General features: G+C 55.6%; 4 protein-coding genes and 4 non-coding genes across 8 annotated transcripts; 5 read left to right on the plus strand and 3 right to left on the minus strand.

Annotated features, from left to right (window-relative positions):
• The first annotated feature begins 1,245 nt into the window (after window positions 1-1,245).
• On the plus strand, window positions 1,246-1,318 carry BESB_069750. The gene has a single exon. It is a non-coding gene; the product is annotated as a tRNA-Arg (tRNA).
• Window positions 1,319-3,335: 2,017 nt separating this feature from the next.
• On the minus strand, window positions 3,336-8,165 carry BESB_069000 (methyltransferase domain-containing protein; the record flags this gene model as incomplete). Its single annotated transcript, XM_029365293.1, has 7 exons — window positions 3,336-3,608; window positions 4,422-4,521; window positions 4,976-5,082; window positions 5,902-5,965; window positions 6,249-6,302; window positions 6,645-6,739; window positions 7,107-8,165. The coding sequence occupies 7 exons, from the start codon at window positions 8,163-8,165 to the stop codon at window positions 3,336-3,338; spliced, it is 1,752 nt and encodes a 583-aa protein (XP_029218876.1).
• A 455-nt stretch (window positions 8,166-8,620) lies between these two features.
• BESB_069860 lies at window positions 8,621-8,693 on the minus strand. The gene has a single exon. It is a non-coding gene; the product is annotated as a tRNA-Lys (tRNA).
• Window positions 8,694-9,650: 957 nt separating this feature from the next.
• On the plus strand, window positions 9,651-12,528 carry BESB_069010 (dolichyl-phosphate beta-glucosyltransferase; the record flags this gene model as incomplete). The annotated part of the gene is made up of 3 exons (XM_029365294.1): window positions 9,651-9,853; window positions 10,219-11,782; window positions 12,271-12,528. 3 exons carry the CDS (start codon window positions 9,651-9,653, stop codon window positions 12,526-12,528), a joined length of 2,025 nt encoding a protein of 674 aa, XP_029218877.1.
• Window positions 12,529-13,845: 1,317 nt separating this feature from the next.
• On the minus strand, window positions 13,846-16,795 carry BESB_069020 (ribosome recycling factor protein; the record flags this gene model as incomplete). Its single annotated transcript, XM_029365295.1, has 5 exons — window positions 13,846-14,034; window positions 14,503-14,559; window positions 14,687-14,770; window positions 15,315-15,409; window positions 16,099-16,795. The coding sequence occupies 5 exons, from the start codon at window positions 16,793-16,795 to the stop codon at window positions 13,846-13,848; spliced, it is 1,122 nt and encodes a 373-aa protein (XP_029218878.1).
• Window positions 16,796-18,152: 1,357 nt separating this feature from the next.
• BESB_069030 (putative thioredoxin) lies at window positions 18,153-23,847 on the plus strand (the record flags this gene model as incomplete). The annotated part of the gene is made up of 9 exons (XM_029365296.1): window positions 18,153-19,039; window positions 19,439-19,739; window positions 20,410-20,532; window positions 20,881-20,981; window positions 21,382-21,445; window positions 21,805-21,899; window positions 22,424-22,694; window positions 23,192-23,284; window positions 23,719-23,847. The coding sequence occupies 9 exons, from the start codon at window positions 18,153-18,155 to the stop codon at window positions 23,845-23,847; spliced, it is 2,064 nt and encodes a 687-aa protein (XP_029218879.1).
• Window positions 23,848-25,486: 1,639 nt separating this feature from the next.
• Window positions 25,487-25,559, plus strand: BESB_069760. Its single transcript has one exon. It is a non-coding gene; the product is annotated as a tRNA-Asn (tRNA).
• Window positions 25,560-26,508: 949 nt separating this feature from the next.
• On the plus strand, window positions 26,509-26,581 carry BESB_069850. The gene has a single exon. It is a non-coding gene; the product is annotated as a tRNA-Lys (tRNA).
• The last annotated feature ends 428 nt before the right edge of the window (window positions 26,582-27,009 follow it).

A 27,009-nucleotide genomic window follows, 5' to 3' on the forward strand; every position in this document is an offset into this window, starting at 1 on the left:
ACGCCTTTCTTCGCGGCAAAGGCGAAACAACGAAGACCTCGCAGCGAGCCTTCCCGCAGTCTCCCCCTGCTGGCCGCTGCTGGATGCAGAGAAGGCAGATGGGCGAATACTGCTTGGACTCGAGACGCAGATTAACAAAGCGGAAAGGAGAAGAGAAACAAAACGCGCCTCCCGCCGCGACGGCGACGGAGGAAACGCGAAGACGGCGCGGAAACCCCTGGATGCCGCACGAAGCAGCCTGAGAAAAGGTAAACCTCGACACCTGTACACGTTTTCTTGAGGTCTCACGCGTAAGCAAACCGATGAAAGTGTAAGCGAAGCGGAACGCAGCACACTCGACTTTCTCTCTGTTGTTCAGAGAGATGTTTGCCGTTCGCGCGTGCTACCAGCATGCCCTCCTAACGTTCTTCTGTCAAGTGAGGGAAGAAAGGGAAGGCGATGGAAAATCGTGACGTCTCCCCCCTGCTGCAGTCGCGGGATATCGACAGGAGTCCGAAGAAAGGCGTAGAGAAAGAAAAAAAAGAGTAAATATGCCTCGCCTGGTCCTCCGTCGCTTTCCTCGGCCGTGACAAGGGGGACACAAGGGGGGAAAGCGGGTGTAACACACTGGAGGACAGCGGAAGTGTTCTCGCCTTGCGAAAAAGAGAGAAAACCAGGTCTGAAACACCCTAAAAATTCTTGCCCGTTGAGTGTACATACACCCGACCGAACACCCGTTCGCAGGCATTCGCCATTTCCAACGGCGCACGCAAAGAAACACATGCTTGGCTCAGGATAGCTGTTCTTTTCCGCCCCGTTCTGAGTCTCGCATGCCGAGCTCCGGCGGGGCCCTCCGTCTACTCGGCCGCCTCGACTCACATGTCTCAAACTTTTCCGGCGGGTTCAGACGCCTTTCGGAGACTCAGCAACCTCTCTCCTTGAACCTCGTGCCACGCTTCGTGTGTAGCTGTTTTCCACTGTTGTGGTTGACGGAAAAATGGAGAAAAGGTACCACGCCGCAGCAGTAACAGAAGCACGTGTGAAAAAGCTCCCAGCGGGGGTCCGTGTACCTGCGTCGGAGCGCGGAGGAGCGGCACACCGAAGATACCGCGCTTTTCTCGCGCGTTTCCCTGGATTTATCAAGGATTGAGAAGTGATTAATGAAGGCAGACACTAAACAATTCTACTTTCCCGACGGAAAGTGGAACGGGGAGTAGTGGCAGACTTAGTCTGACTCCTGGTTCGCAGCACCAAGAGGCGGTGTCAGGCGGCGTGGCCCAATGGATAGGGCGTCTGACTTCGGATCAGAAGGTTGTGGGTTCGAGTCCCATCGTCGTCAAAATGTTTGGTCCGGATAAGAGCACTTTTTCTGTTCGCTTGTCTTATATTATGCTGGAAACAAGCTTCCAGGCTCCATTCTTTTTGTGTTTATATTCTTGGGGTTCATCTGAGGTATGAGGCACAGGAGAATTACATATGGCGTTCCACTGTCTTGCCATTTTTAGTTTATTCGCGCTTTCCTTGCTTGTCGGTTCCTGTCTCCCTTTCCGTTTTCGCCTCCCTGAAACCGGTCTAAACGAGACGCGGAAGACCGCTCCGTCAAGGCTGATGCCCTTTCCACTCCATGGCTAAGCAGACGAGATGCGTTTGGCAGCCATACATGTATATGTATGTTATATATATATATATCTATATATATATATATATATATATATATATATATATATATATATGAATGTATATACGAAGAGGCATATCACTGTGCCTCATATGAGGAACATGATACAGTAGAAGCTCGGGGGGAGGTGCAAAAACAAAAAGAACACGCAGTTTTTCGTGGAGGGTGGATTTCCACAACTCTTGAGACAGCACCAGAACGCGCATACGCACTCGTCAAGGCCCGCCCATGCTCATGCTGACACGTGGAGCCCTTCGCGTCCACCACGCTCTCGCCTTTTCTACCTGAAAGGCGGCTGGATCTAGATTTCGCAGGCTTTACATCTCACCAGTGGAATTATAGTAGTTCAGGCACACCCTTTCGAGCTTCGTTCACGCAATCCGCGCCGCTGCGGGCAATGCCCAGCGAACGGATCTTCTTCTCTAGCATACATACGTATATATAAGGATTTCGATACGTAAGTAGATCAGTTCCGCCATGGCTATGCTAGGGAGTATGTATAACAACATATACTTTCGTCCAAACGACTGTTTAGGGTTTAGTGCTACTGACGTCGCTCATCGCGAGTCATCTACTAGACGGTGAACCAGGATCTCTGCTGCAGTATGAATTCTGATTCTGTGAAACTGAGCGGCCGCCAAAGGGTGCAGAGTCCGCCTGTCAGTGTACGCATCATCTGTGAACGTGTGAGCGTTCACGTGTGACTGAGACACGCGCCTATTCTGGCCTCACGTGCTTGCAACTCGCCTCCATCCACATGTATTGCTCGCTAGCTGGTGTGGCTCTTCCCGGGAGAGTCACTCGATGCAGACCGCATGAAAGAGCGTGGGCGTTGCAGCTGCCTTGGCAGGAGAGAGGAAAACCGCAACTCCACTCCCGGGCACGCAGGGTAAAGCCGAAAAGAAGGAATTAAATAAAAATTGATTAAGTCGAAGCTCAGATGCCGCCGGGGCGTGCTACGGAAAGGAGGAGCCGCGCTGCCGTGCAACATAAAAGCGAGACCCCCAACAAGAGCCTGCACCCCAGAGTAACGACTTTGCAGTTTCCTCAAAAAGCCGAGACCCGCTGCCGCCAGATAAAACATGCATGCGCCAATAGTTATGCTCTCAATATATATGTATATATCAGCAGCGTGCCACCCTACACTAGACAATTATATACATATATCTATATATACAGTTTTACTGTGACTAGACCTAGATTCAGTTGAGGCATAGGCCCGCCGCAACGAGACCCGCAAACAACGAAATCTCGAAAAGAAGAAGGAATAAAATGGGAGCAAGGGCACGAACACAAACAAATCTTCTAAAAGAGGCCAAAGTACAAGAATAACGCAATATGTCTTCGCTCTGTGTGCGGCGAGCAAACACTGAGAGAATAAAAACGCGCCCTCTACAGCTCTCCTTTTTTCTGGCGACCTATCGTGCCTGGTCTCCAGCCCCCCTCTTTCGTATTAAATCCTGCGTCTTTTTTTCGCATTCCGTCCTCTCTCATCGCCCCACTCTGTCTCCCTCTTGCTGCATGTTTTCTGCCAGGCCTGCTCAGCCGCCTGCTTCTCCGCCTTGGTCGGCCTCTTGCCCCTTATCCCTCGTTCATCCGCTTTCTCTTGCACTCTCTCCGTCCTCCTTGCCTTCCTTGACTGCATTGCGCCGCCTCCTCCCGAGTGTCTGCCGTCTCTCTATCGGCGTTTGTAAATGCAGGGCCGCAACAGCGACGCTTCGAGCTTCGCCGCGGCTGCCCCTGTCTCGTTCTTCTTTCCCTGAACCTCCCGTGAGTCTGCGCCTCGCTTGCCTTCGTTCGGATGCTTCTGGCCCTTCACTCCTCTTCCCTTCGCCTCCTCGCGCTGCGTAGCCTTTTTCGCGCCTGCACTGTCTCCACCGCCCTTCCGCCTCTCCTGGCCAGGCCCGCCCTTGCGAAACTCCAAGAGAATGAAAAACGACTTGATATTCTCCTAAAGCAGCATTCACACACCCACACGGCTCGCAGAGCATTCCTCTCCTATCCCGCAGTTGCAGAACTCCCGCGCCCGCGAGTTACCCCCTAAGCCCTTGACCCTACAGCGGACAAAGGGTGTCTCTCTTCTGGTCTTTTCCGCGCTTTCATAGAAAATGACCTCTGCATGTGCGCCCTCTGCTGGCCCTTGCGAAGGGCGTGCTGAGGCTGCAGAAAGCATCCGCGCCGCGCGTTTGTAGCGAGCGGCCGCGGGCATGCCGCGGCGTCTTCGCCTGAACGATTCTCGGCTTTTGAGAGTGACTGGCGCTCGCATGCACACCACACACGTCGAGGTCCCAACACCCACGCGCGGAGCGCCTGAGCGCTGCCTGTTCCTGAGTGCGACCTCAGATGGATGCGGCGCAGACTCTTCTGCAACTCAAAGGTGGGTTCGAACGAAGATCCGCTGAGCCGCGCGGGCTGCCCGGGAATTCGACCCGCGGACCTCTCGCACGCAGAGCGAGGAACCTCCACTCGTCGACTCAATCTCACGCGGCCTCGGCGCCAAAGTCGCCATTTTGCAGTCTTGGTAGCGAACTTGAAGCACACAGCGACCTGCTCTCCTGGTTTCCCTTCCGCGCATGTGCCCCAGCCTGATACTAGACCTCACAGCCGCCGCCCGCATGCCCACACTTTATGATATTACTATAGAAGAGTGATGTTTTTATACCACGCTCGGACTCAGCGGCTGGCTTCTCCTCCTCGCCGCGAAGGCGTTTTGGGTGGAGGCGCTCGTTTTGGGATTTTCTCCTTTCAGCGGACTGCGTCTCACCGTGGGCGCCGCGAGCAAGAAGCCCAGGCCCTCTACACCCCGGATAAACGCCGAGACGTCCTGCACACGCGAGAGGACCTCCGCGATCTTCAGAATCCCTCTGAGCGAACGCAGCGAGGGAAAGAGGCATGCAAGGCGGCAACAAATGAGAGGACGGATTAAACAGCCACCCGCAGAAGACCGGCCTCCCAACATACACGCAACGGAGCGAAAGAGAAAGAAGGCGAGACCGCGTCGGGAATCGAGTCCAACGGCACGCGAGGGAGCTCTCGCGGCGAAGGCGTCCACGTGGAGATGAAGCTGCAACGAAGTGTGATATTTAGGTCGAGAAAAAACGGCGGAGCGCATGAAGCGGGGGAGGGATGGCGGCACAGCATTACAAACGAGAGACACGCAAGAGAGAAGGCGGGAATCGAAACCTCGAGCGATTCTGGAGGAAAATACGCAAGCCCTCGGGGGGCCTGGAGGCGCGCGGGCACGCCTGCTGAAACCTCATCAAGAGGAGGAGAAAATTGGAGAGATGCATGCAGCAGAGCGCAAATCAGCTTCCTCACCCAGGCCTCAAGACGCGGTGCGCCTCTTGCACGAAGGAGGGCCAATCACGTCCCATGAGACTCAGGCAAAAGACCGCCGCGTGGAGAGTCGCCGCCTCCAACGGAAGCTGAAAACACGCACGCAAGCATTTTTTATCAATCCAATTAATCTTTTTTATAAAAAACTAAAAGTTTAGAATACCTTTATTTCCATACCTTCCACATAATTTATCTCCTACTGTTAAAAATCTTTTTTACAGATAAATATTCTACTCTTTAAATAACTATTATTACGATTTTTAGATTTATTAGAGTAGGAGTTTATATTTTTTAGAAAAAAATCAGTGTTACTTACTCTACCATTGTTTCCAGTTAGAATATATAAAGGGTTATCTTTAATGTTTCTAGTTGTTTTACCAGAACTGGAATATATGAGTTTAAGTATAGGTTTATATGTAGAAGTAGGTCCGAAAAACCTCTCTGATAGAACCGCGCCGTCGCAAGAGAATAACTCAAGCCGCGCGCGGAGAGGCGCGCGGAACACGGGCAAGCTGAATCGCGGCGCAGCCACGCGACATAGGCGCACAAGAGCGTGCAAATCGCCAGACACAGAAAGGAAACAGAAAGCGAGCGAAACAGAAGGCGCTGAGGCAGAGAGACAGCGGCCACAGGAGATGGCAGAAGCGTGCGGGCGCGAGGCGCAAGACGAGAGAGCGGAAGGAGATAGAAAATTACTGTCTTCAGAAACCAAATTCGATGCAATGAAGCGTGAGAGGACTCAATCACGACACGAGATAGAGCCTTAAAGCGGCGACCTAGGAGGCAGGGCCACAAGCGAACGAACAGACTGGAGACGCGAACGAACAGACTGGAGAAAGAGAGAAAAGGCGCCACGAAGCTGGTAAGGAAAGTAGGAAACGAATGGAAGAGAGGGTGATGCTTCTCACATGTGCGACATTGCAGGCTATGACTTCAGGCCGGGCGGCGACAAGATCGAAGGAGAGAATATTCCTGAAGAAGACAAAAACCGCAAACAAAAGCATCTCCCTCAGACACAAAACGCGCGTGCGAGACCGCGGGCGTCGCCAGCAGACTGAACAGACATCCGACGAGTCACGAGCTCTTATTCTCCAACGCGAACTCGAAACGAAAGCCAGAAAACCCCGCAGGACACACATTCGGCCTGACCAGAGCTTACGCTAAGAGCGCGACGAACGCCTCTGCAGAAGATGATGGGCACACGCCACGGTGGAAGAATAAAACATAAAAAGAAGGAACAAACGGAAAATCCTACCTTTCGGGGAAGACGCGCGAGAGCTCCGCCTCGCCGCACCCGAGATCCGCGATCCTGCGCAAATCGAAAAAAAAAAAAAAACCGGAAAAACCCTGAGGTAGAGAGTGCCAAAGTCCAACCAGCAGCGTCTAGAAATGAACTCCACACCGAAACACGCAGACTCGTAGACGGCGTATACGCATATACATATACATAAACGTAGGAACATACATATACAAATATGTATATGTACATATATACATATATATAAATATATTTCTATATACAGCATGAAAAGATGGAGCGCGAGACAGCAGACAGGCGCAGAGGCTGAGGCGAACTCGAGGTGCGCTATGCATGCTGAAAAAACACGAATCGAGAGCCGTTGGCTCGACCCTTGCCGCTTGGCAAACGCACCTCCACGACGGCGGTAGGGTTCGAACCCACGTCTTGATGTAATCGAGGGGGTTGGAGGGCCACTGCGCGACTTGCACGCGGTAGCCTTCGTGGTACTGGAAAGAAATCGAAAACAGAAGAGACGCCAGAAGGGAATCTGCGACAGAGGACTTCGCTGGCGACCAGAAGGCGACAGCCCAGCCACACACGCCGGACAAGCAAAAAATGCCGCGAGACGAGGCCAGAGGCGACGCACACGGCAACCGAAGCGTGAACACGCAGAGAGGAGGGAGGACGCAACAAGCATGCTGCAGCAGATCCTTGGCCTGCGAATGTACCTGCTCATCGCAGAGACGAATAGCTCCATTTTTACGTGGACTCGCATCCACAAGAGAGTACTCACGAGCGAGGCGAGCGCAGTTTGGCTGTATGAACTCTCTTTCTGTTTTTTCTCGAGACAGGGAAGTCTTCCGCGTCGCCTACCGCGTGGAAAAGCGAAGGATCTTTGGTGAACGCCGCGAGCGCCTGCTGGCCGGTTGAGGTGTACAGACACTGGTTCAGGGAGCGGAATCGACTGCCTTGGAGTTTTTGAAGCAGCGTGTTTTTCTGCGTTTGTAGCGCCTCTCTGTGCCGCTCGAGCAACGACCCGCCGCCGCGAGTCTCGCGCTCCACCGCCGTCGCGTCGCTCCTTCTGTTGGAAGGGTCGCTCCGTTTTTGTTTTTTCGGCTCTTCCTGTGCGCCGTCTTCCTGCTTCGCCGCCTTCTGCCGGTGTCTCTTCTTCTTGCTTCGCGCCAGGTCGTCGCCTCGACTCGACGCGCAAGAATCTGCGCAGTCGGCCTCGAATCCACCTGCCGCCAATGCCTCTGTCTGCCCACGGTTAACCTCCCTGTCTTGGGCGTCTCGCTTTCTTTGGCGTCGTCTCGCCTGCTTTGACATCCCAGCCGCGGCGACATGATGCTCGGCGGAGGCACCCGCTGCACGCGAAAGCGACACGTGAGGAGCAGGAACAAAATTGGAAGCAGCGGCAAGCTGTTCACCAGCGTCCGTAGAGCCCTGCGGGCGGGTCACGCCAGCCCCGGGCTGCTTCTTCTTTTTCTTCTTCCGCCTCCCTTCATCCGCCGACGAGCGCGAAAGGACTTGAGGCTTTTCACTCGCCCTCTTTGCGCTGCTGGATGGAGCCTGATCAGCGGCCGCAACCCCTCTCTCGCGTCTTTTCTTGTTCTTCTTTCGCGCTTGCTTTTCTCCCTCGGCGTGCGGCTCGCGGCCGGCTTCAGCGGTGGACGTTGGAGATCGCTCACGAGTCTGGGCGCATCTCGTCTCTTCACTCTGCGCGCGCCGCAGCTTCAGCTCGTCGCCGCTCGACGTTCTGTTTCGCTTCCCACCGTCAGTGAGCTCAGAGGAATAAACCCTGTCGGCGGCGATTGCAGCGAGGCCAGGAGGCTGCGACGGAGTCAGGCTGCGCGCGAAGGACGCAGAAGGAGCGGAAAACGAGGAAAAATTCCTCTTGGGCTTGCGTCCCGAAGAGTAACGCAGAGACAACATCACGTCGGAAAGCAGAGGACAAGGCGGAAACTCCTGGCAGCATAGAAAAAGAAGAAAAAAGGGGCATGCACTCGAGAGAGCGCAACGGTAAAAGGAACGCACAGAAGGCGACGCACTCGTCACGCAGCGGCCTCCTCGCTTTCTTCCGTCTCTATCAAAATTCAGAACTATCTTCTCCCTTTTCCTCTAGTGCGGACCCAAATGAACAGACACCAAAGAAAACAATAACGCACTCTCTCTTCCTTCTTACGTGATACGTCGGCATGCGCATGCAACGCACAGAATCGACGCGAACGCGTCGACGAGTCTCGGCGTTGCAGGCTTGCGGCTCTTCTTCGGATGGAAAAACAAAGGCGAAACGTTCGCTGACTGAGTAAAACTGTAGAAGCTGCGTGAGCCGTAGACGTGAACAGGCAAAAAGAAGGAGGCCAGAGAAGAAAAAAGCGCTAGAGTAAAGCCGACGACGGGGCTCGAACCCGCGACCACGAGGTTAAGAGCCTCGCGCTCTACCGACTGAGCTACATCGGCGAGGACGCAGAGGAGCACAGTAGCGGTTGAGAGAAACGGAGCAGAACGGTAAATAATTATCGACAGAAAATCTAAATTTTACGGAAAAAACTCAATCAACAGCAGTGAGCTTAAAGAGACTTTTATCTTTCTTCTTGCTCTTGCTAGTGGGAAGAACGGAGACATCTGAGCGGTACGGTGCGTGTGCGTGGCTGGCGATCAAGGAAGCCAGACGACAAAGGCGGGTGAGGCCAGGGCTGGTCGCCTCGGGGTCTTTTTTGCGCAGTGCTGAGAGAGAGAGTCAAAACTCACGAGAGGCGAGAAAAGAAGCGTATGTTTGAGAAAAACTAGGCAAGACGAGAAGAACGCGCGCGTGTGTCTTGAGTGGTTTTCTGTCTCCTCGCAGGTGGGAGATGGCCGGCGAAGCAAGGCAAATGCGAACGCGCGCTCGAAAGGAAGCGTTTCACCCTCTTTTTCATGTTCTTCTTCCTGGTTTCTTCTCCTTTTTTTTCTTTGCCTTCACCACTTCTCCAAAACACCTCTATTCTTCTCCCTCCTCATCTCTGTTCGTCTCTCTCTCCTTCTTCTCTGTTCTTCCCTCCTTTCCTCCCTCCTGTCTTCTCTCTGTCGCGCCGCGGAAAGCTCGACTTCTTGTCTCAGTTCTCTCTTCCTGCGTCTGCCATAGTCGCCTTCTCTCCACTTTCTCTTTTTCGCGCACGTACTCCTTACTATCCTTCCCTATACGTGCCACGCGACGCTCTGTTTTCAGCAGTTCGGGTAGCCTTTTGACGCGGCGCTTCCGCCGCGTCCTCCCGTATCGTCTCCGCTATCCAGGCTCGCTTCTGGGTCCTCCTTCGCTCAGTCTCTCTCTCCTTCTCTGCGGCTGCGCCAGCTCTCCCTGCACACGTCCCAAGCCCTTCCGCGTTGAGTCGTCGTGTCTCTCTCCTCCGGTCTCATTTTTATAAATTTTGCAGCGCCATGGGGGGCAGCCTCGCAGCGCTGCTGCTCGAGTTCGCCGGCGTCTGGCCGCCAAAGGGCCTCCCAGCCGCGCGGCCGGCGCCCGCGCCATTTCTTTTCTGCGTCCTCCTCGCGGCTGCCCTTCTGTGGGCCGTCGTCAAGCTCCTCCTCTGGCTGCTCGAGCCGCTGCTGCAGTGGCAGCAAGAGAACGGAAAACCGCCTAGGTGCGTCGACCGCGTGCGAAAAAAAAGGAGTCGCCGAAACGAAGACGCAGCGAAGCTTCCTCGCGAGCTTCTGCTGTGCGTCGTCCCTGTGGCGGCAAGGATTCAAGGCGCCTGAAGGATGCGCGTCGCAGATGAGGAGAGGGTGGGGGGGAGCGCTCAGGAGAGCAGCACCCTCTCAACTCGACTCTGCTCGGTGCGTGAAGCGGCGTCCATGAAATCCCCTCGGCAGCACTCGCCGGTGGTAGGGAAGGAAGCGTCTCTGCGTGGAGGGCGACGGCGTGTTGCGGCTCGAAGGCTTTTTCTGCAGCGAATAGGAGAGAGGCCTTCACTCGCTTGTTCGCGTGTATATGCTGCCGTGTGTTCAGGTCGTTTCTCCTTGCGCCTTTGTCGTCTCTCTCTCCTGGAGCTGCGTTTCCATCGTGCTCCCTGCCTCCCGCCGCGTCGCCCGCGTCGCTTACTGGGGCGGCCGAAGACCTTCTGCAGCGTCCTCCCTCCGTCGACCTCACTGTCGTCGTTCCCGCCTTCAACGAAGCGCTGCGGCTGCCTGTCGCCCTTGCTGAGCTCCTCTGGTTCCTTGAGGCGCGCCGCGCGGCCTCGGGCCTCTCTGCCGCGTCTTGCCGTCCGGCTTCTTCTCTTTCTTCTTCCCTTTTATCTTCTCCCGACTTGGCCTCCAGCGCACGCGCGCGCCCGGAGCGGCAGGCCACTGAAGCCGCCGGCGCGGGGGGCGTGCCCGCGACCGCGTCTCGCGCGCCTTCTGCGCCTCCAGACTCCTCGGCGTCCACCTTTTGGGCGCGTGTCGCCTGTCTGTCGCCGCCCGCGGGGCTCCTCGAGCAGGCCGTCGAGCGGGCGCCTCAGTCGCCCTTTTTCACGTACGAGATAATCGTCGTGGACGACGGAAGCTCGGACGGCACATGTGACATCCCCGGGCTGCTCGCAGCCGCGATCCTCTCACCTTCTTCGTCGCCCTCTGCAGGTCTCGCCGCGCGTGCCGCCTCCGCGGCCTTCGAAGAGGCGTCGCGTGCATGCGGAGAGGTGCACCGCGGGACAAGACTTGCCGAGCCCAGCCGTCAATCCGCGGCCTGCGCCTGCCCAGACGCCTCTTCTTTCTCTTCTTCCTTCTCGCTGCAGTCTTCTGTCGCGACTGCGGCGGTGCGCGCGGCGGCGAAAGTCCATCTGCGCGCACAGCATAGACTCGCCGAAGCGTGCCCTTCGCCCGAGGAGAGGCCTGCAGAGGCGAGCGCAGAGGCAGAGAGTGAAGCCGCGAGGAACGACGCCCCGTCGCCTCCGCTTCGCGGGGAGGGGGCGGGTGTTCCCGCGTCCTCGCCGCTCGCTGCGGTTCGCCTTCTGCGGCTGAAGACGAATCAGGGTAAGGGATTTGCTGTGAAGCTCGGCGCCAAGTTCGCACGCGGGCGACTCCTGCTGATGGCGGACGCCGACGCCGCAACGCCGGTCGAAGGCCTCGTGCTGCTGGAGCGCGCGCTGGCTGAGAAGGGGCGACGCACGTTGGGGACTCTCGCCGCGAACGACGCGCCTCAAACAGAGCCGGGCGCTGCCTCACAAGCGCACGCCGCCGCGCCGGAAGTCTGCGACGGCAGCAGGGAGGAGAGTGACGATGGCGCCAGCGAGCGAGGCTCTATGCACTTGCCGCCCTCTGCGTCCACAGATGCGACCTGGCGAGTCCTATGTCGGCTGCGCGCGGTGGGTGACTCCGGCGACAGCGCGGGAGAAGAGAGAGAAACAGGAGAGGCGAGTGGCGAGGGAGACGACGGCAGCGCGTCCTCTGCAGCTTGGCGGACGCCGCTGGTCGCTTTCGGGTCGAGGCGGAAGCTCGAAAAAGCGGCAATCGCCTCCCGCAGCTGGCATAGGAACTTTCTGATGCATGCGTTCCACTGGTGTGTGCGCGTCGTCGTTGGCGATTCGCGAGTTAAGGTAAAGCTGCGGCGCGAGGCAGGAGGTGCTGACGCGTGCAGAGTGCATTCCTCTGCGCCAGTATGACTCCAGCCGGAAGAATCCACCCACAGCCAGTTTCCTACCAGCATATCTACAGTTGTACATTCTCGTATGCGTACACAGATGTATCTATCTATAGAAATATAGATATGTAGATGTATGTTTCTACGTCTATCCATATCTACATGTCTATCTGTCTCTCCGCAACTATCTTTCTAACCATCTGCCCATATATCTATATACACATTTTTCTCTCTCTCTCTCTGTATATATGTATATCTATCTTGTATCGAAATCCATAGCAATACATTTGTACAGGCCTCGTCTGTCTTTGTGCGGAATGGCTGCGCGAGGCAGCTGGGCGCTGTCGCGCCCTCCGCGCTGTGTCCCGCTGCGGCTTGGGATATGTACGGAGGTCTTGAGAGGTTGCAACGCGTGGATGCTGATGTGCCTCGTGCGTGGCTCAGGACACTCAGTGCGGGTTCAAGCTCTTCACGCGGGCGGCGGCTCGCACGCTGTTTCCACGCATCCATCTGCGTCGCTGGGCCTTCGACGTCGAGCTCCTGCTTCTCGCGCGGAAGCTGCGCGTCCCCGTCGCCGAAGTACCAGTCGCGTGGCTCGAAAAAGAAGGCAGCAAACTGCATGTCCTCCGCGCCTCCTTCCAGATGGCCCGCGACATCTTGCTGCTCAAGTGTATGTACGCTGCAGGCATCTGGAAGGCGTGAGTCTGGTGCGCGACGCAAGCGAAGCGCTTGCGTCGCGCACCTGTCCTCGAGGATTTTCTTTTTCTTCTCCGCCGCCGGGCGCTGCGAGCGCACCGCCGCCGCGTAGAAGGCCTTTTCAGAGGGAGCGGGCGACGCACGGAGGATGCGAGGCCGCAGGCGAATGATCATATTTTAACTTTTCACCCGATCTGCTAGGACTCCAAGTGCGAAGTGAGGCCTCCCATTACTTTTTGAAGAGGAAACGTCGAGGCGTGTCTGTGGAGGCACAGAGCGCCGCACGGCGCCCCTCGCTTGTGCAGAAGTCTGCAAATCGTTCTGAAGGATTGTTGCGCGCAACCGCGCCTGATCCGCCTCAGGGCCGCAAGGCCAAGAGGCGACCGCCCACTCACGAATTTAGCGGTTTCAGGTAGACTGTTAGAAAAAATTTCTCGTAGCGCCCCGAAGTGAGATTCTTAATACTATTTATAGGTATTGGTGAACAACTCAAGACGAGCTATGACTCCTCCTGTATCGTGCCCTTAAGAGCTGATCTACTAGCCACATGCTTGCGTGAGTTTACTGTTTGAAGCAAGGCAGTGAGGCTCTTCTGGCGTTTTGCCGATTCGCGGCCTCACTCGTTTGCATCTGCCTCTCTAGCCCAGCGAGAAGAGATTCGTAGATCCTGTCGGGGCGTCTTCTCTGCCTGCACTACATCCTACAGAAACAAATGCGTAATTCTATACCAATCGACGCGTAGAAAGCTGCGCTTGCGTGACTTCACGCGCGACAAAGAAGGACAGCAGAGAAACGAACTGACTACAGGGCGCTGTGTTAAGCGCCGTAGCTCAGGCGCGAATCGCTCTCTCAAGGAAGTGCCGATTTCGCATCACGGGACGCGCAGCAGTCAAGGGCGGTTAGCCGCGGCGCGGAGACCTCCTTCGCCGTCACAGACGGCTTCAGCAAGGAAGCGAACCACATGCGAGCTTGGCGTCGCGGCGACTCGACGTGTGCATCTTTGAAGACGAGACTCAAAAAAAAATTGAGAGGAAGCACATCTCGTGAACTGCGCTCTCGTAGTTCCACGCAACGCCCATGTACGAACAAAACTCAAAGCCAAGAAAAAAGTCTAATGCGAGATGTGGGGCCGGTTTGCACTCGCAGAGCGACTCCGTAAAACATTACTTACAAATATATATATAGTTATATAGGTGTAAATGGGGATGCAGACCGAAGGACAGAAAACGAGAAAACCGCCAGGGAGACGCCCGAGGCAGTCTGCACAGAGGCCTCTACGCATGTATGCATGCGTAGATTTATATCGAGAAGCGAGGCGTGACGCTAGACCAGCGTTTGTTGGATTTTATCGTTGAAAACTTTGTCGCACTTGGTCACGTAGTTCTCCATGAGTGACGTAAGCGTGGCGTCGAGCTCGCGCCGCTTCACGTCGTCGATGCTTCGAGTTTTGAACTGCAGCTTATGCAGCTGACTTCGCCCGGCCTGCCGCAGATTCCGAACTGCACTCTTGGCCTGGGAAGGAGAAAAAATACAGAAAACGCCGAGATTCCCGCGGCGCACCTATCACTACGATGCACGCAATCTCCACCTACACTATACGAAAGGACAGAGAGACAGAGGGTCAGAACTACGTTTGTAAGAATCTAGAAGATGCTGAAAAGCTTAGAGATACGTAATCATATAAATATATATATATATATATGTAATACACATAAACCTAACAAGCACGTATGCGCGTAAGTGCACAGATCCACGACTAATGACTGGAGAGGCCAGCAGCGGATCTCCATCGCAGGATCAAAGTGCTTCTAGCACGCGACTCCCGCGCGATGTCCAGCGTATATAAATATATGTGCATGTATAGAGACATACAGATAAACAGGTAAATAAAAAACTAGATAAAGACAGACAAATATATGTACATATATAAATATATGTGTGACCTAGCACTGTGAGAGGTCTCGTTGATTATTTTCCTACGGTAACGAGGAAGACTCGCGCCTTCGTCTTGAGCTCCTCGCGCATTTCCGGCGTCATCTGAGCAAAACGGAAAACATCGGACACGCATGCGCGTTTTTTTTTTCGCACTTCTGTATCTCTCGCCGCGGCTGCTTGAGTGCACCATTTGCGGGTTTGCAGAAATTGCGGTTCTACAAACGCCTACCTTGGGAAGCTGCAGCTTAATCCCCGAGTTACCTTCCTGCTGAATCATCCACTTGGCATCTGCCACGCGCAGAGCCGACATAACCTGCGTAAGAGTATAAAAAAAATTGAAAAAGAAGAGTCGTGTTGTGGAACGGAGACAGGAAATGGAAGATACAGGACGCGCACAAACAGAAACAGTTTCTGGATATTTTTACTAAGAAATTACGATCGCGAGGCGCGAAATACCGCCTCACGCTCGCAGATGACATCCGGGCGGCAAGACAAACACAGGCTGAGCCTGCACCGTTCGTTTTGACTGGAGAGAGAGAACTTCTGAGGCCGCGCAGGATGAAACCGAAGGCTGCCTCGCACGCCAAGCACCCGGGTGCCAGCGCGAAGGAGGCGAGCTGAGAGATTAAGATCGGGCCCATGCTTCCGCGCGAGGCCCTCTGCTCCCCGCGCCCGCGGAGTTTCGCGCAAGCGGCCTGCGCCAGAAGCGGCATGCGCCAGAAGAATCGAAGCGGAAATCGGCGAACCCCTCCTCCTCTCGCGCGGAAGGATGGGTTGTGCACTGTTGTTTTCCTTTTGCCGAGATGCGCCGACGGACATGGAAGCACGGATACCGCTCTCCGCCCTCGCCTGCCTACCTTCGACAAGTTGCCTTCGCTGAACACGTGGACGTGGACGGTCGACGCGCCTCGCACGACGACCTGCGCGAGGTCTGAGAGAGGCTTCTTCTCCCCTAAAGCAATAAAAACAGAGACACATACAGAAAGGAAGATAGACCCAGATAGAACCAGATAGACACGCAATACAGAGATATAGATATGGAGAGATATAGATAGATATAGGTACACGGACATACATAGATACATAGATACATACATACATACATACATACATGCATACGTACATACATACACAGGGTGAGACTCTTGTTCACCGCCCACGCACTCCCAGCTGTGTTACGCGCTAGTTGCCTTGTCGTGTTCCCGCTTGAACGCATTCTCCTCAGGGCCGCGACCTTAGAGAGAAGGATGTTCTGCGTCAAATGTACGCGCCAAGCGAGTTCGCCGGAAATCCTGGGCGCGGTGGCACTTCAGGGCGAGCGCCTCCGGCAGGTTGCGCAAGAGTGCAGCTTGGAATACCCGAACGGCGACGCGGGAACAGCATTTTATGACTCGAGACAGGGAAGATGCCAAGAGTTGTGCATGGTGATCTTCTCAAACCGTATGGGCGGCGCCAGTCCACCGGGACGTTCTTTAATCCTCTCTGGCGCCGGCAAAACACTGAGAAGTCACGAGGCCTCTGCAGCGTCCGCGCGGCATGCAGAGGGTCAGAAGAGCACCGACTCAGAAGCGTCGTCTCTGCCCAACACAATCGCCAGCGAGAGAGCCAAGAGGGAAGCAAAGATCTCGCTGTCGGGCTTACCGCCGGTGGAGATGAGGATTTTTTCAAAGTGCTCCGCGCGCTCTCTTTGCACGAGCAAGGCGGTGAGATCCGTGAGCATTTTCTCGATGGCGTGCTTCATCTCCTCTTCGTACTGCTTCACATCGAAGGTATCTACGTGAGCGTCGCGTCCTCCGCGACTCGCAGGATGCTCCCTGTTGTCTTCTTCTTCATCTTCTTCTTCTCTCGCGAAGCCGCGAGCCTTGGCGCGCTCTAGCCCCTTCGCCCTGCCGCCCACGCCGCGCGGAGCGCGCGCAGGCGCGTCGTCCTCTCTCTCTGCGTCGCCGCCGATAATTTTTAGGACTTTGCGCATGCGCTTGTCTTCCTGTCTCCCGTCATCCTTGCCGCCCTTCTTCTTCTTTCCGCCGGCCATCTCTCGCCGCGAGTCGCTCAGCCAAGGAACCTGAGTCGCTAGCGGCTGCAGCGACCCTTCCGTGCCGCTCACCGCAGAGAAGGGCGAGGAGAATGACGCACAGCAGCCAGGATAGAAACAGGACGGAAACGAATACTCCAGAGGCCAGCGATCAAGAGACGAAGACGTGTAGGAAGGAGCGGGTGACGGCGAACCCGTCGCAGCGCGCGAAGAGGCCTCGCGGCGGCGCAGCGCAGCTGCAGACTCCAGAGGAGACGACGCAGAGAGAGAAGGTAAAGCAGGAAGGCGCGGCACAGTGGGAGACATGTAAGACGACGACAAGAAGGCCAACGTTTCCAGGGTACGAACGTACGGTTGTCTATGACAGCGTGGGCGCGACGAGATAAGCGACAGCCGAAAAGCCGGCTCCCTCAGCGAGGCGGACGCCTGCATCGTCAAAAGACATGAAGTCAGCTGCCTCTCGGGTCACTTCCTCTATTGAATCCTCCTTTCCTTTGTCCTTCTCCAGCTTCTCTTTGTTCTACCGACTTCTGTTCCTCTTTCTCGCTGCTTTACTCTGCATTAACCTGCAGCTCGACGGGGGCGGAGCCTCGTCGCACGATCGAGTCCGGCTGATACATCCAAGGCAGCTCGCTGCGTCTTCACAATCGGCCGCGGAGATATTCCGCTTTCTATTTTGGGGAGAGCTTCGAGGCGAATCGCGGAGAAGCAAAGGACGCCGGCTCGCGATTCGCGAGGGAAGAAGTGAGAGAAGGGGGTCGCCGGGGCGCGGCTGGGAGACAGCTGCGCGGAAGAGATGAAAAACGGCAAAAGCGAGCGGCGCGAAAAGAGCGAGAACACACGCCAGTAGGAAAGAACGACCAGAGAGAGATGAGTTGAGGCTTTGAGAAGTCCCATAGCTACATATTTTCTTGCACCTTGCAACAGAACGGTGACTCTTTTCGTGCTGCATGTAAGTGTGCGATTTTTCACGGGGTGTATGTAAACGGCAGATGCGATGGCTCGCAAGAGCGTTCGCCGTCTCCCTTTCTGCGATTGCAGTGCCCGACCGCCTCGGCAACCCGAGAAACACTGCCTTCCGCTTCATCTCTGCATGCTCCTCTCCATCTGCATGATTTCTGTTGGCTTTCTTTTCCGTGAGAAAGAGGAACGTCGCGGCTACGCGTAGAACGGTGAGTCGGAGTTCGCGCCGTTCTAGTCTCCCGCGGTCAAGGCGGGGCTGAGGCTGGATCGCATGGATGTGAGGTCCCTTTTCCTTTTCTCTTCCCTCTTGATCGCCCGCTGAGAGCGAGGTCACTTCGTTTCGTCGCATTTTTTCCGCTGTCCCTCTCCCCTCTGGCTGCATGCCGATCCGCTCTGCCGGCTCAACCTCAACTTCTCGCAGTCTCCTCAGGGGGGCCCGATCTTTCTCGCTTCTTTGCAGAGCGAATGCGCATGCCGCCGCGTTTGCGGTCCATGTTGTCTCCAAGCGTATGTACACGCGCGTCAGTTCATGTTTTAAACCCTTTTTCTCCGGGTTCCTCCTGCGTTGAGAGCTTCCCGGTCGGTACCTTTTCTGCTGGGCCGCCGTCTGTCGCCGCCCCTTCTGCTCCATTTTGTCGCCGATCTGCGCGTATCAGGTCGCTTGCTTTGTTTTCACTCCGTTTCGTGCCGACCGTTCACGATGAAGCGCGTCACGCTGCGTTCTGCTTCTTCGCGGGCCTCTCTCGTGTCTCTCTCTTCTTCCTCTCTCTCCTCGCTCTGCAGTCTCCGCGCGCCCGCTGCACACCCTGCCCGCCTGTCTCCCTTCGCGGCGTCGGCGTCAGTCGAGGCTCGCTTTCCACTGCTCCTGGCTGCGGGCGCGGTTGCGCGTCGCGGAGTTCAGATCAGACTGGCCTCTGGGCAGAGTCTCTTCGCGTCGCGCGAGTCCCTTTTCGCAGGTACGTGGGCGCGGCGGGCTGGCAGACGCTTCCTCAGCTCCGCAGACAGCGCGAAGAGCTCCACCTCCGCGCAGGAGACGCAGGCGAAGCCTGAGGCGGCGCCGGCTGCCGAAGGGCTTGAGGGCGAGGCCGCGCAGCCTGTCCTCGAGGGAGGAGAGGCCGCGAAGGCGGAGCCGCATCGCGGCGCGGCGTTCTCGAAGTGGGCGCGGAGAGTCGCGTACTCCTCTCTCCTCTTTGTGGGGGGCGGCTTCACGTTCCTCTTCTTCGCCTTCCCTGCAACACCGGGCGGCGACCGGTTCGCCTCGACTGTGGAGGCGGTCGCGGCGCTCCTGGAGATCCGGCGCGGGGAAAACCAACTCGAGAAGGAGAAGAAAGGCCGCGAGCGCGCGAAGGACACCTCGCCCTTCGCCTTCCTCGCGGGCGGAAGGACGCAGGAAGACCCGCTGGCTGACTTTAGCCTCGTGACCGACGCCGAGTTTGACAGAACCGACGAGGCGCTCGTTCTGTTCGTCGACGGCGAGAAGGAAGCCGAGGCAGAAAGAGAGAACATCCGCAGCCTCAAGAGCCTCGTGGAGCGGCTGCAGGCTGAGGGAAAACTCAGCAAGAACATCCGACTCTTCTACGCATGGAGGTACGTGCCCAGATGCGAAAGCGCTGGACACGAGCTCGCCGCCATGCGCGAGGCAGCCCGTTTCCAAGAGACTCTGCGCACCTCCGCAGGACGGTGGCGCTTCGGCGCTCACCTCAGTGGAGATTCATCTTTGGGGAGCGCGTGCGTTTTAACACGCGTTCAGAGGAATCATCAAGTTAGCTTCTCGCGTTAAAATGCATGCATATACATGCATGTGTTCACACGCGTGCGCAGGAGGGGAGGCGAACAGCGGACGACACGATCTCAGGCTCTCCTCTCTCTGCAACGCGCAGGTTTTCGGCGGCGTCTAGGAGCGCGAATCAAGTACTGGATGGACCGTGCTCGAGGTGCGCGTGAGTACGTGTCTGTCTTTCTCGCCTTGTGTTTGTTTGGTTTCAGGACTGCTGCCAACTCGCCGTGTCGGGGCGAGGGTCCTGCGGTCATGCTCTACAAGGGGCAGCGCCGGTCGCGGCATCCGCTCGAGAGTCTGCTTGACGCTGGGAGCGCGAAGCAGGCCGCGGAGAAGCAGAGCGGCGGGGCCGAGCCTCGCGCCGACAGCGACGTGGCGCAGGGGAAGGAGGAGCGGGTTTTAGAGACGTTTTTCGTCCCGATGAGCGAGCCTGAGAACAAAGCGCGGACCAAGCGCGAAAAGGAAAAACACCTGCCCCTACGCGTCGTTGGCGCCAACTTCCAGAGAGACGTGAGAAGGAGGAACGTCTAAAGAGAAAAAGCGGAGGCTCGCAGCGGGCTGCAGCTACACACAGAGAAGCCGCGGAGCGTTCTCGCCCCGTCGAGGGTCGAAACACTCGATTTCTGTGCGCGCAGAGACAGACAAAGCGAGCTTTCATAGTCTGAGAGAGCTGCTTCAATCGCTGGAGAAAACTTTTCGACAAATCCCGCCATATATGTGCACGTTTTTTCTATTAGATACACAAAAGTATATACCCAGCATTTCGTGCTGCAGTGTTAAAGCGAACAAGAGGGATAGATACCGAGCTGAGGACGTGAAGAGGCAGATTCCAGTCGCGCGATGAAACAGACGTGCAGATTTAAGTAAACACTGTGGCGTGGAGGAGGCAGAGAATGCGCGGCTTCCGGACACCTGAATCGTGGTCACGAAGTGCAGCTGACCGCGGAAGTTTAGGTCTCTTACGGAATGCGTTTTAACCCTAAATCCTAGGTGGCGGGGGCGGCTCGGCTACGAGGCGAGGCCTCGTAGAGTCACCTCGGCGCCACAGTGGCATTGCTCTGCTTCGCGAGATACCTCCCGCCGACACGCGGAGGAAAAGGTCTCGCTGGCGATTCGCGTGGATGCCTCACTTCCTTGCATGCACCACGCCTGTGGCGGTGCGCTGTTTTGCTTTTTTCAGGTGTTGGACGAGGCGAAGGGCGGTAAAACCATCATTCTGCAGCTCTTCGAAGATTCGTGCTTCCTCTGCTTCCTCATGCGACCATTCATCAACTCTGTGAGCATGCTGCTGGCAGAGTACGAGGTACGCTCCAGCGCTCGGCTCGATTTTTTTTACCTTCCTCCATATGTCGCCCCTGGCCTCAGCCTCTCTGCGTGAAGGCGCCGCCGTCGTCCTCTTCTCTTACGCCTCTCCCTTGTTGCTAGTGCGTCAAATCTCCTCTTCTCGCGCTTGAAGCTGTCCTGCGTCGGGAGATGGAGCGCCCTACTCTCTGAGTTTTTGTTTGCCTCTGCGGCGGTGCGGTGTCGCTGACTTTAGCGGCGGAATGAACATCGCGTGCACGGAGCTTGCAGCTGCTTTCTCGGTGTCGGCGTCTTCCCCCGAGCGCCGGCGTTTCGGTTGTGTTTTGTAAACTGTTTTTTTCCCACGCAGGTGCCTGTGACTCTGAAGAGACTGAACATCGAGAAGAACGACTTCCCCGAAGGCTGCCCCGTCACGCGCGCGACGCCGACGTTCGTTCTCTACCGTGCAGGGTGAGAAAATGAGAAAGGCGTAGAAAGTGGAAAAAATCAGAAAAAAAATATGTGACTTACAACGCTTCGCGGAGGCGCGAACGTCTCTGCCGTACAGCATATGAGCCGGCGAAACGCGTAGTGTCTCGCGCGTTTGCCACGCTCTGCTTCTTGACGGCTGAGAGGTCTTCCACTCCCTCCTCCGCGATCGTCAACTCTCTGAGGTCGTTTGTCCCCCGCCCCCAAGTGTCTCGGTATATAGGACGCCATCGCTTGCTCCTCTAGCTACATACAAATACATGAAGATATAGATATATAGATAGGCAAATAAATAGGTAGATCTCTATCCATGTTTATCCGTGTTTTGAGATCTTGTTGGCATGGTTCCACTGGTTCGTGTGTCGCGCATTTGTTTTTCCAGGCAGGAGGAAGGCGAGAAGTGGATGGAGTTCAGGCCGAAGGATTTCATCGAGAAACTAGAGAAGGCAAGTCTTGAGAGAGGGTCAAATATTTCAGCTGACTCAATCTTCTGCCTCTGTTGTGTCTGTGCCTCCCACCTACAAACTGTCCGTATATATATATATATATATATATATATATATATATATATATATATATATATATATATCAGATGCATATGAGCATTTTAGAGGTCACCGCGCATGTGAATCTCTACTGGTGTATGATGTGGTTGCGAGTGCGAGGATTCAGCGTCGCAGCGACTCTGAAATGCAAAAGTGTAAATACAAGTATGTTCAGCATGCAGGCGGGATTCGCACTCGCGCAGAGGCTGCTTGTGTCTGCGTGCTTCACGCGTTGATATTCTTTGTGCGGGTTTTTTTAGGAGTTCGACATCCCGATTGAGCTGCGGCTGAAGTTCAGCAGTCTCCTCGACCGCCTCCACGAGCGGTTCCGCCGCTTCGGGCTCCTTTCTGTGTGGTGCGTCGCGAATTCCACGGCTGTTTTGAGTTTTCAGCTTCTCTAGTGCCTGACCTCTCTCCTGTTGCGTATGTCCTCCTGTCCGCACGCGGGAGTGCCTCAGTGTCTGCGAGAACTTGTGTTGGGTTTCCGCTCCAGCATCGGTCCTCTTTGCCAAAGGAGAGAGGCGCGTAGCAAGACGCGAGAAGCAAGTTCATGGACACGCGGAGTAGAATGTTAGCAGCCTGGAGGGGCATACAGTTGCACACAGTTACGAGTATCTATACAAACGCTGGTATGGCGTCGCCTGTGTGCCTGTCATGACATATATATATATATATATATATATATGTATATATATCTGCATATATATGTATTTATATAAATATACGTACGTGTGTGTGTACATGTGTACCTAAGTGTATTTATGTATATACGTATACGTATGCACATGTGTACACATGCTTACATCTATATATGTGTATGTGCATGTGTGCGCGCGGGATCAGGACTGTGGCTGCGGCGTGTGTCGTTTTCCGCGTCAGGCTGTTGGAAGTTCGCAAAGTCGAGGACGTGCTGCTGGCTGCCCAGCAGCGAACCGACGCGCGGGAGCAACTCGAGCGCCACGGCCTCGGCAGCCACGTGGAGCCTTCGGGCGCGTCTTCGCCGACTGCAGAGACTGCGCGCCGCGCCGAGGCTGCAGGCGTCCAGAAAGAGGGCGACGGTGACGCGAAAGGCGACGCGGAAGGCGACGCGGACAAGAAGAAGAAGGACGACCTCGAGTTCGATGCAGTCGTGTCCATGCTCATGAGCCAGGTGAGGCGCAGAAATGCTCTTCGTGCTCAGAAAGTGCTCATCTGTGCACACTTGCATATATATATTTATTTGTAGAAGTTTTTCAAATATTTGTAACTTAAACTGAGAAGTCAAGTAGGTACAAACCGTACAACGATTAATTATGTCCATCTGTATATCTAAGTTGAGACTATCGGTTATATATTTTAGACGCGAACTTCCCGGCTAAACATCCCTTTTCTTTGAAACACACTTAAATACAAATGTATGCACTCGAGGTGGGAAGCGAAGGGGGATTTGAGCTGTGGCGTGTGTCTCTTTCTATACGGTTTCGCAGAATGGAAACTGAGTTGGGATGCACGCTGACGGTTTTTTCTGGAGCCCGTGCGGCTTTGCTGGAGACGTGCGCTGGCCGTCTGTCGCTGTCGCTGTTTCTCTCCTTGCTCGTTTTTTTTTTCACTGTACCGTCCTCGACCTTTACGAGAGGAGAGTGCGCGGCGCGTGCGCTGTTTGCGCAGGACATGAAGCGCGAAGACGACTTGGAGGAGAACCTGAAACACCTTGAGCGAGAAGTCGCGAACGCTGAGGGCGACGCAATGGCATTTGGAGTTGTAAGAGATGAAATCTCGCAGTTGCATGCAGACAAGAGGGGCTATGGCACGAAGACTCTTCAGAGCCCACCGAGCGCGCGCATCCGTTGCCGTTTTGGGCTGGGGCGTGCGTGGGGGTGGGCGCCCTCTGAGAGCAGCTGTCGCAGCTTGAGCGTCGGTCTGAATGCAGTTTTATTCTTCGTTTTTAGCTAAGCTCCTCTCGCCGGCTCCTATGGTTTCTCCCAGTTGAGAGCAGCCTGGGGACGGGATCTCGCTCGCCGCGGCTTCACTCGCCGTCGTCGCCCGAGCTGCATTCATCGAAGCAAGTGGAGCTGTGCGCCGAGCGTCAGACAGCGCCAGAGGCTTCCCCTGAGTGCCTTCGCGTTACTAAAGACGCGGTGTAAGTGACCACACCATCGTGTGATTTGTCTGTTTGCGTTTTCGCTGCTTTTCAGATGCTGGGAGAAGAGATCCTGCGCGCAGACGTTGAGCACATCGTGGACGCTTTGCTCGAGACGGAGGGCCGTGCCAGCCAGCCTGCACCGAGTGCTGACGCAGCGGAGAAGCAGATTCCGAAATTCTAATAAATGCCCCGAAAAATCGTGACCTCTCGAGGCCATTCCTGGCTCTACTGTGTGCCCGTCTTCTCTCTGCGCAGCGCTCGCCCTCCCCCCCTTTGCAGGAGGGGTTGCGATCTCTCTCCCTCTCATTCTGGCTCTGCCAACTCAGTTTCTAGAGGCCTGAAATAAAAGAGCTGAGGCTGAGGGAGTCTTTTTCGAGCGTCGGCAGCAGACGCAGGCAAGGAGGAAAAGAGGAGGGGGAGGTGCACGTGTGTGTGTGTCTGTGTTCGGCGCGAAATCTACAGAAAAGACGTTGCGGGGGGAGGGGGGGGCGGGGAGGCAGCGGCTGAGGAAAGGGTGAGGAAAGGGTGAAATGCCGCCGCTTACCCGGGTGTGTCTCTGTGTCGGCCGTGGAGAGAAAAACTCTTTTTCTGTGGGCGGTGCTGGCTGCGTGGCTCTGTTTGTCTTTTCTGTTTCGTTTTTTTTCTAACTCATCTGCGTGTTCGTTCAGTGAGCCAAGTGAACAGGCAGAGAGTAGGAGGCGCTTTTCTGGTTGCCTGCCTGTCTTCGTCTTCTGTGAGTTGCTCTTCATCTCAGTCTCTCCCACTCGAAAGATCGCGCGGCGACTTTCTCCTGAGTTTTTTCCTTTTGCTCGCGCACCAGCTGCCCTTCTTCACCGGGTGCTGGTTTCTTCAGCGGTCGCTGTGCACGCTGGCGTCTGTGGATGCTTTCCGTTGCTCAAAAAAGCGAATAGAGAGCCGAAGTTGTACTGGGAAAGACACCGAAGGGGACTTGCAGCGGGCGGTAATAGCAATGGTCAAGAACGCACTTGGATCTCTGTCGCCTGCGCGGCGTCTCAACCGAATTGGAGGACATAGGCCGCAGTTAGGGGTGTCGAGTGCACACGGAGGGGAGGGGCACTTCGAAGAGCTGCTCGCAAGGAAAGATTTAGTCCACAGTTGAATCTGATGTTAGAAGGAAAGTCGCGCCGCACACCGCGTTCTATCGGCGTCCGCAAACCTCTTAGGGCTCGGGTACACCAGTCAAGTGACCGCTCATTGCTTCGTTGCTGGAAACCTGGCTCTTCGATGAACCATAGGCTCACACACAAGGAAAAAGGTTCCACGCTATCCTTTCGGTAGCCACATACTCCCCTAAGCGAGGGATGCTCCATGGTTCGTCTTTTCCTTCTCATTTTATGGAATTCCACAGGACTGGAGAGACAGGAAACTAGTGTGTGAGAGACATGCAGCGCGAGGTGGACGTCAAACCTCTTACCTCGTATTTAGATCGAGAACATAGATAAGCCTTTCAGTACAGCGACTCACCTCGCGCGCTGCCTTGTGGTTTTTGTCAGCCTCAGAGCCTTCGCCTGAGAGCGGAGGACAGGCTCGGTTTCAGTCTGAGAACGATGCTGCTGAAAGAGGAATCTTTGCTCGCAAGTTGAACAGGCCTCTGCACTGCCGCGCTTGGCATTCCGAGAGGTCACCGCCGCTCCACTTCTGCTTGAGGTGCTCATACGCGCCCACTCAGACACATTTCCAGCTCATCCACTCGCACTCGTCACCCTGTATCCAGTTTGGTGTTGGTCATCTTTTTTATGACATTCTTTTGGCGGAGTGATTGATTTCCACGTGGCCGTGCGACTCTAGACGTAAGCAACGTCGATGTAGCTCAGTCGGTAGAGCGAGAGGCTGTTAACCTCGCGGTCGCGGGTACGTGCTCCGTCGTTGGCTTTTCTTATATGTCGTTCTTACCTTTTCGCCCTCTCCTTGCTCATTGTTCTTTCTTCTTTTCGCTGTTTTCTTTGTTTCGCGACGCTCTAGCGTCGCGTCGCCCCTTGCCTCTGAGGCGTTTCTCCGGCGCTCCAGCAGGCCAGGCTCCGGGTCCGTGTGCGTGATCTGTATCTGCGTCGTTGTTTCCTTTGCTTGGCACTCAAGTTATCATGAGTCCCTAACCGCCTCGGCATTGGCAGGCAGCTTCACTGTTGGCTGTAAAACCTCGAAAGCCACGCGTGCGGTGCGTCTCATTGGCGTGTTGCAGCCGTAGTGGATTCAGTACCACGCGCTCGAAGAGGCACTCGCCAGATGCAGGCGGCGGACTATAATACACGACCACATCGCGCTTTAAATCCCATTTTGTTTGGATCTAGCGCACCTGCCTAGACGCTTGCCTGCTGAGGAAGAAGCTGACGAAATGGTGCGTGTTGCGTCTGCTCGCCTCAATCGCCAACCTCTCGGCACCCCCAGTCTGAGATCCGCAGACTGGAGGTTCAAAAGCATAAGCGCCATCACTCCTCGTGTAGTGGACTGCTGGCAAGGGGGCAAAGTGTGCCGAGTTCTGTTAAGACAACTGACACTACGTCTTCATGCAAGACTCTCTTTGTCTTTGTACCAATATATATTGGTGGTTCGGAAGTCGTTTTCCCAAGAACTAACGCGATCTCCTACTTTGTACTGGCGCAGTAATACAGTGAACGATGCGCTCAGCCGTTCTCCCTCGTACCGCGCCCCGAACTCGCCCACCACCGTGAGGCAGCCTGAGCCTATCGCAAAACGGGCCTGTCACAGGCTTTCAAAGGCGCTTGTCTAATTGAAAAGTCTGGTCCGGTGGAGAGAAACTAGTGGGAAAAACACAGCACCAAAACGAGTTCAGTGTGACAAGCTCCCGCAAAGGACACGCAACGCCGATGTAGCTCAGTCGGTAGAGCGCGAGGCTCTTAACCTCGTGGTCGCGGGTTCGAGCCCCGTCGTCGGCTTTCTCCTTCATTTCCTTCGCCTGCGACGAGGGTCCTGCAGGCGTGGTTTCCTTTTGCTTCTCCCCGATTTACTTTGCTTCATTCTTCGTTTTTTACTCGACGTCACCCCGCGTCGTGAGGTCCCCAGCCCTCAGCATGTCCCCGGGTCTGGGGTCTCTCGTTTTGTTCTCTCTTCTCATTCGTGTGTTTGCCACAAGAATCGTCGCTGCCTCTTTGCTTGCCTCTTCCTCAACTTCGCCATTCTTTTCTTCCTCTCCTTCCTCTCGCTCTCCTATCTGCGCTTTCCTGTCTCAAGCCCCCGCTGCCTCAGGCGTGTGTTCGTTCGCAGCCTTCCTCCTCGCCCTTTCATCAACGTGGCTTCACCATTCTTTCTTTTCGCTCTCTTTCTCTCTCCGCTCCCTCTTCTCCTCTCCGCCTCCTCATTGTCC

The sequence above is a fragment of the Besnoitia besnoiti genome, chromosome VI (assembly GCF_002563875.1).
Source record: "Besnoitia besnoiti strain Bb-Ger1 chromosome VI, whole genome shotgun sequence".
Classification (NCBI taxonomy): Eukaryota; Apicomplexa; class Conoidasida; order Eucoccidiorida; family Sarcocystidae; genus Besnoitia; species Besnoitia besnoiti.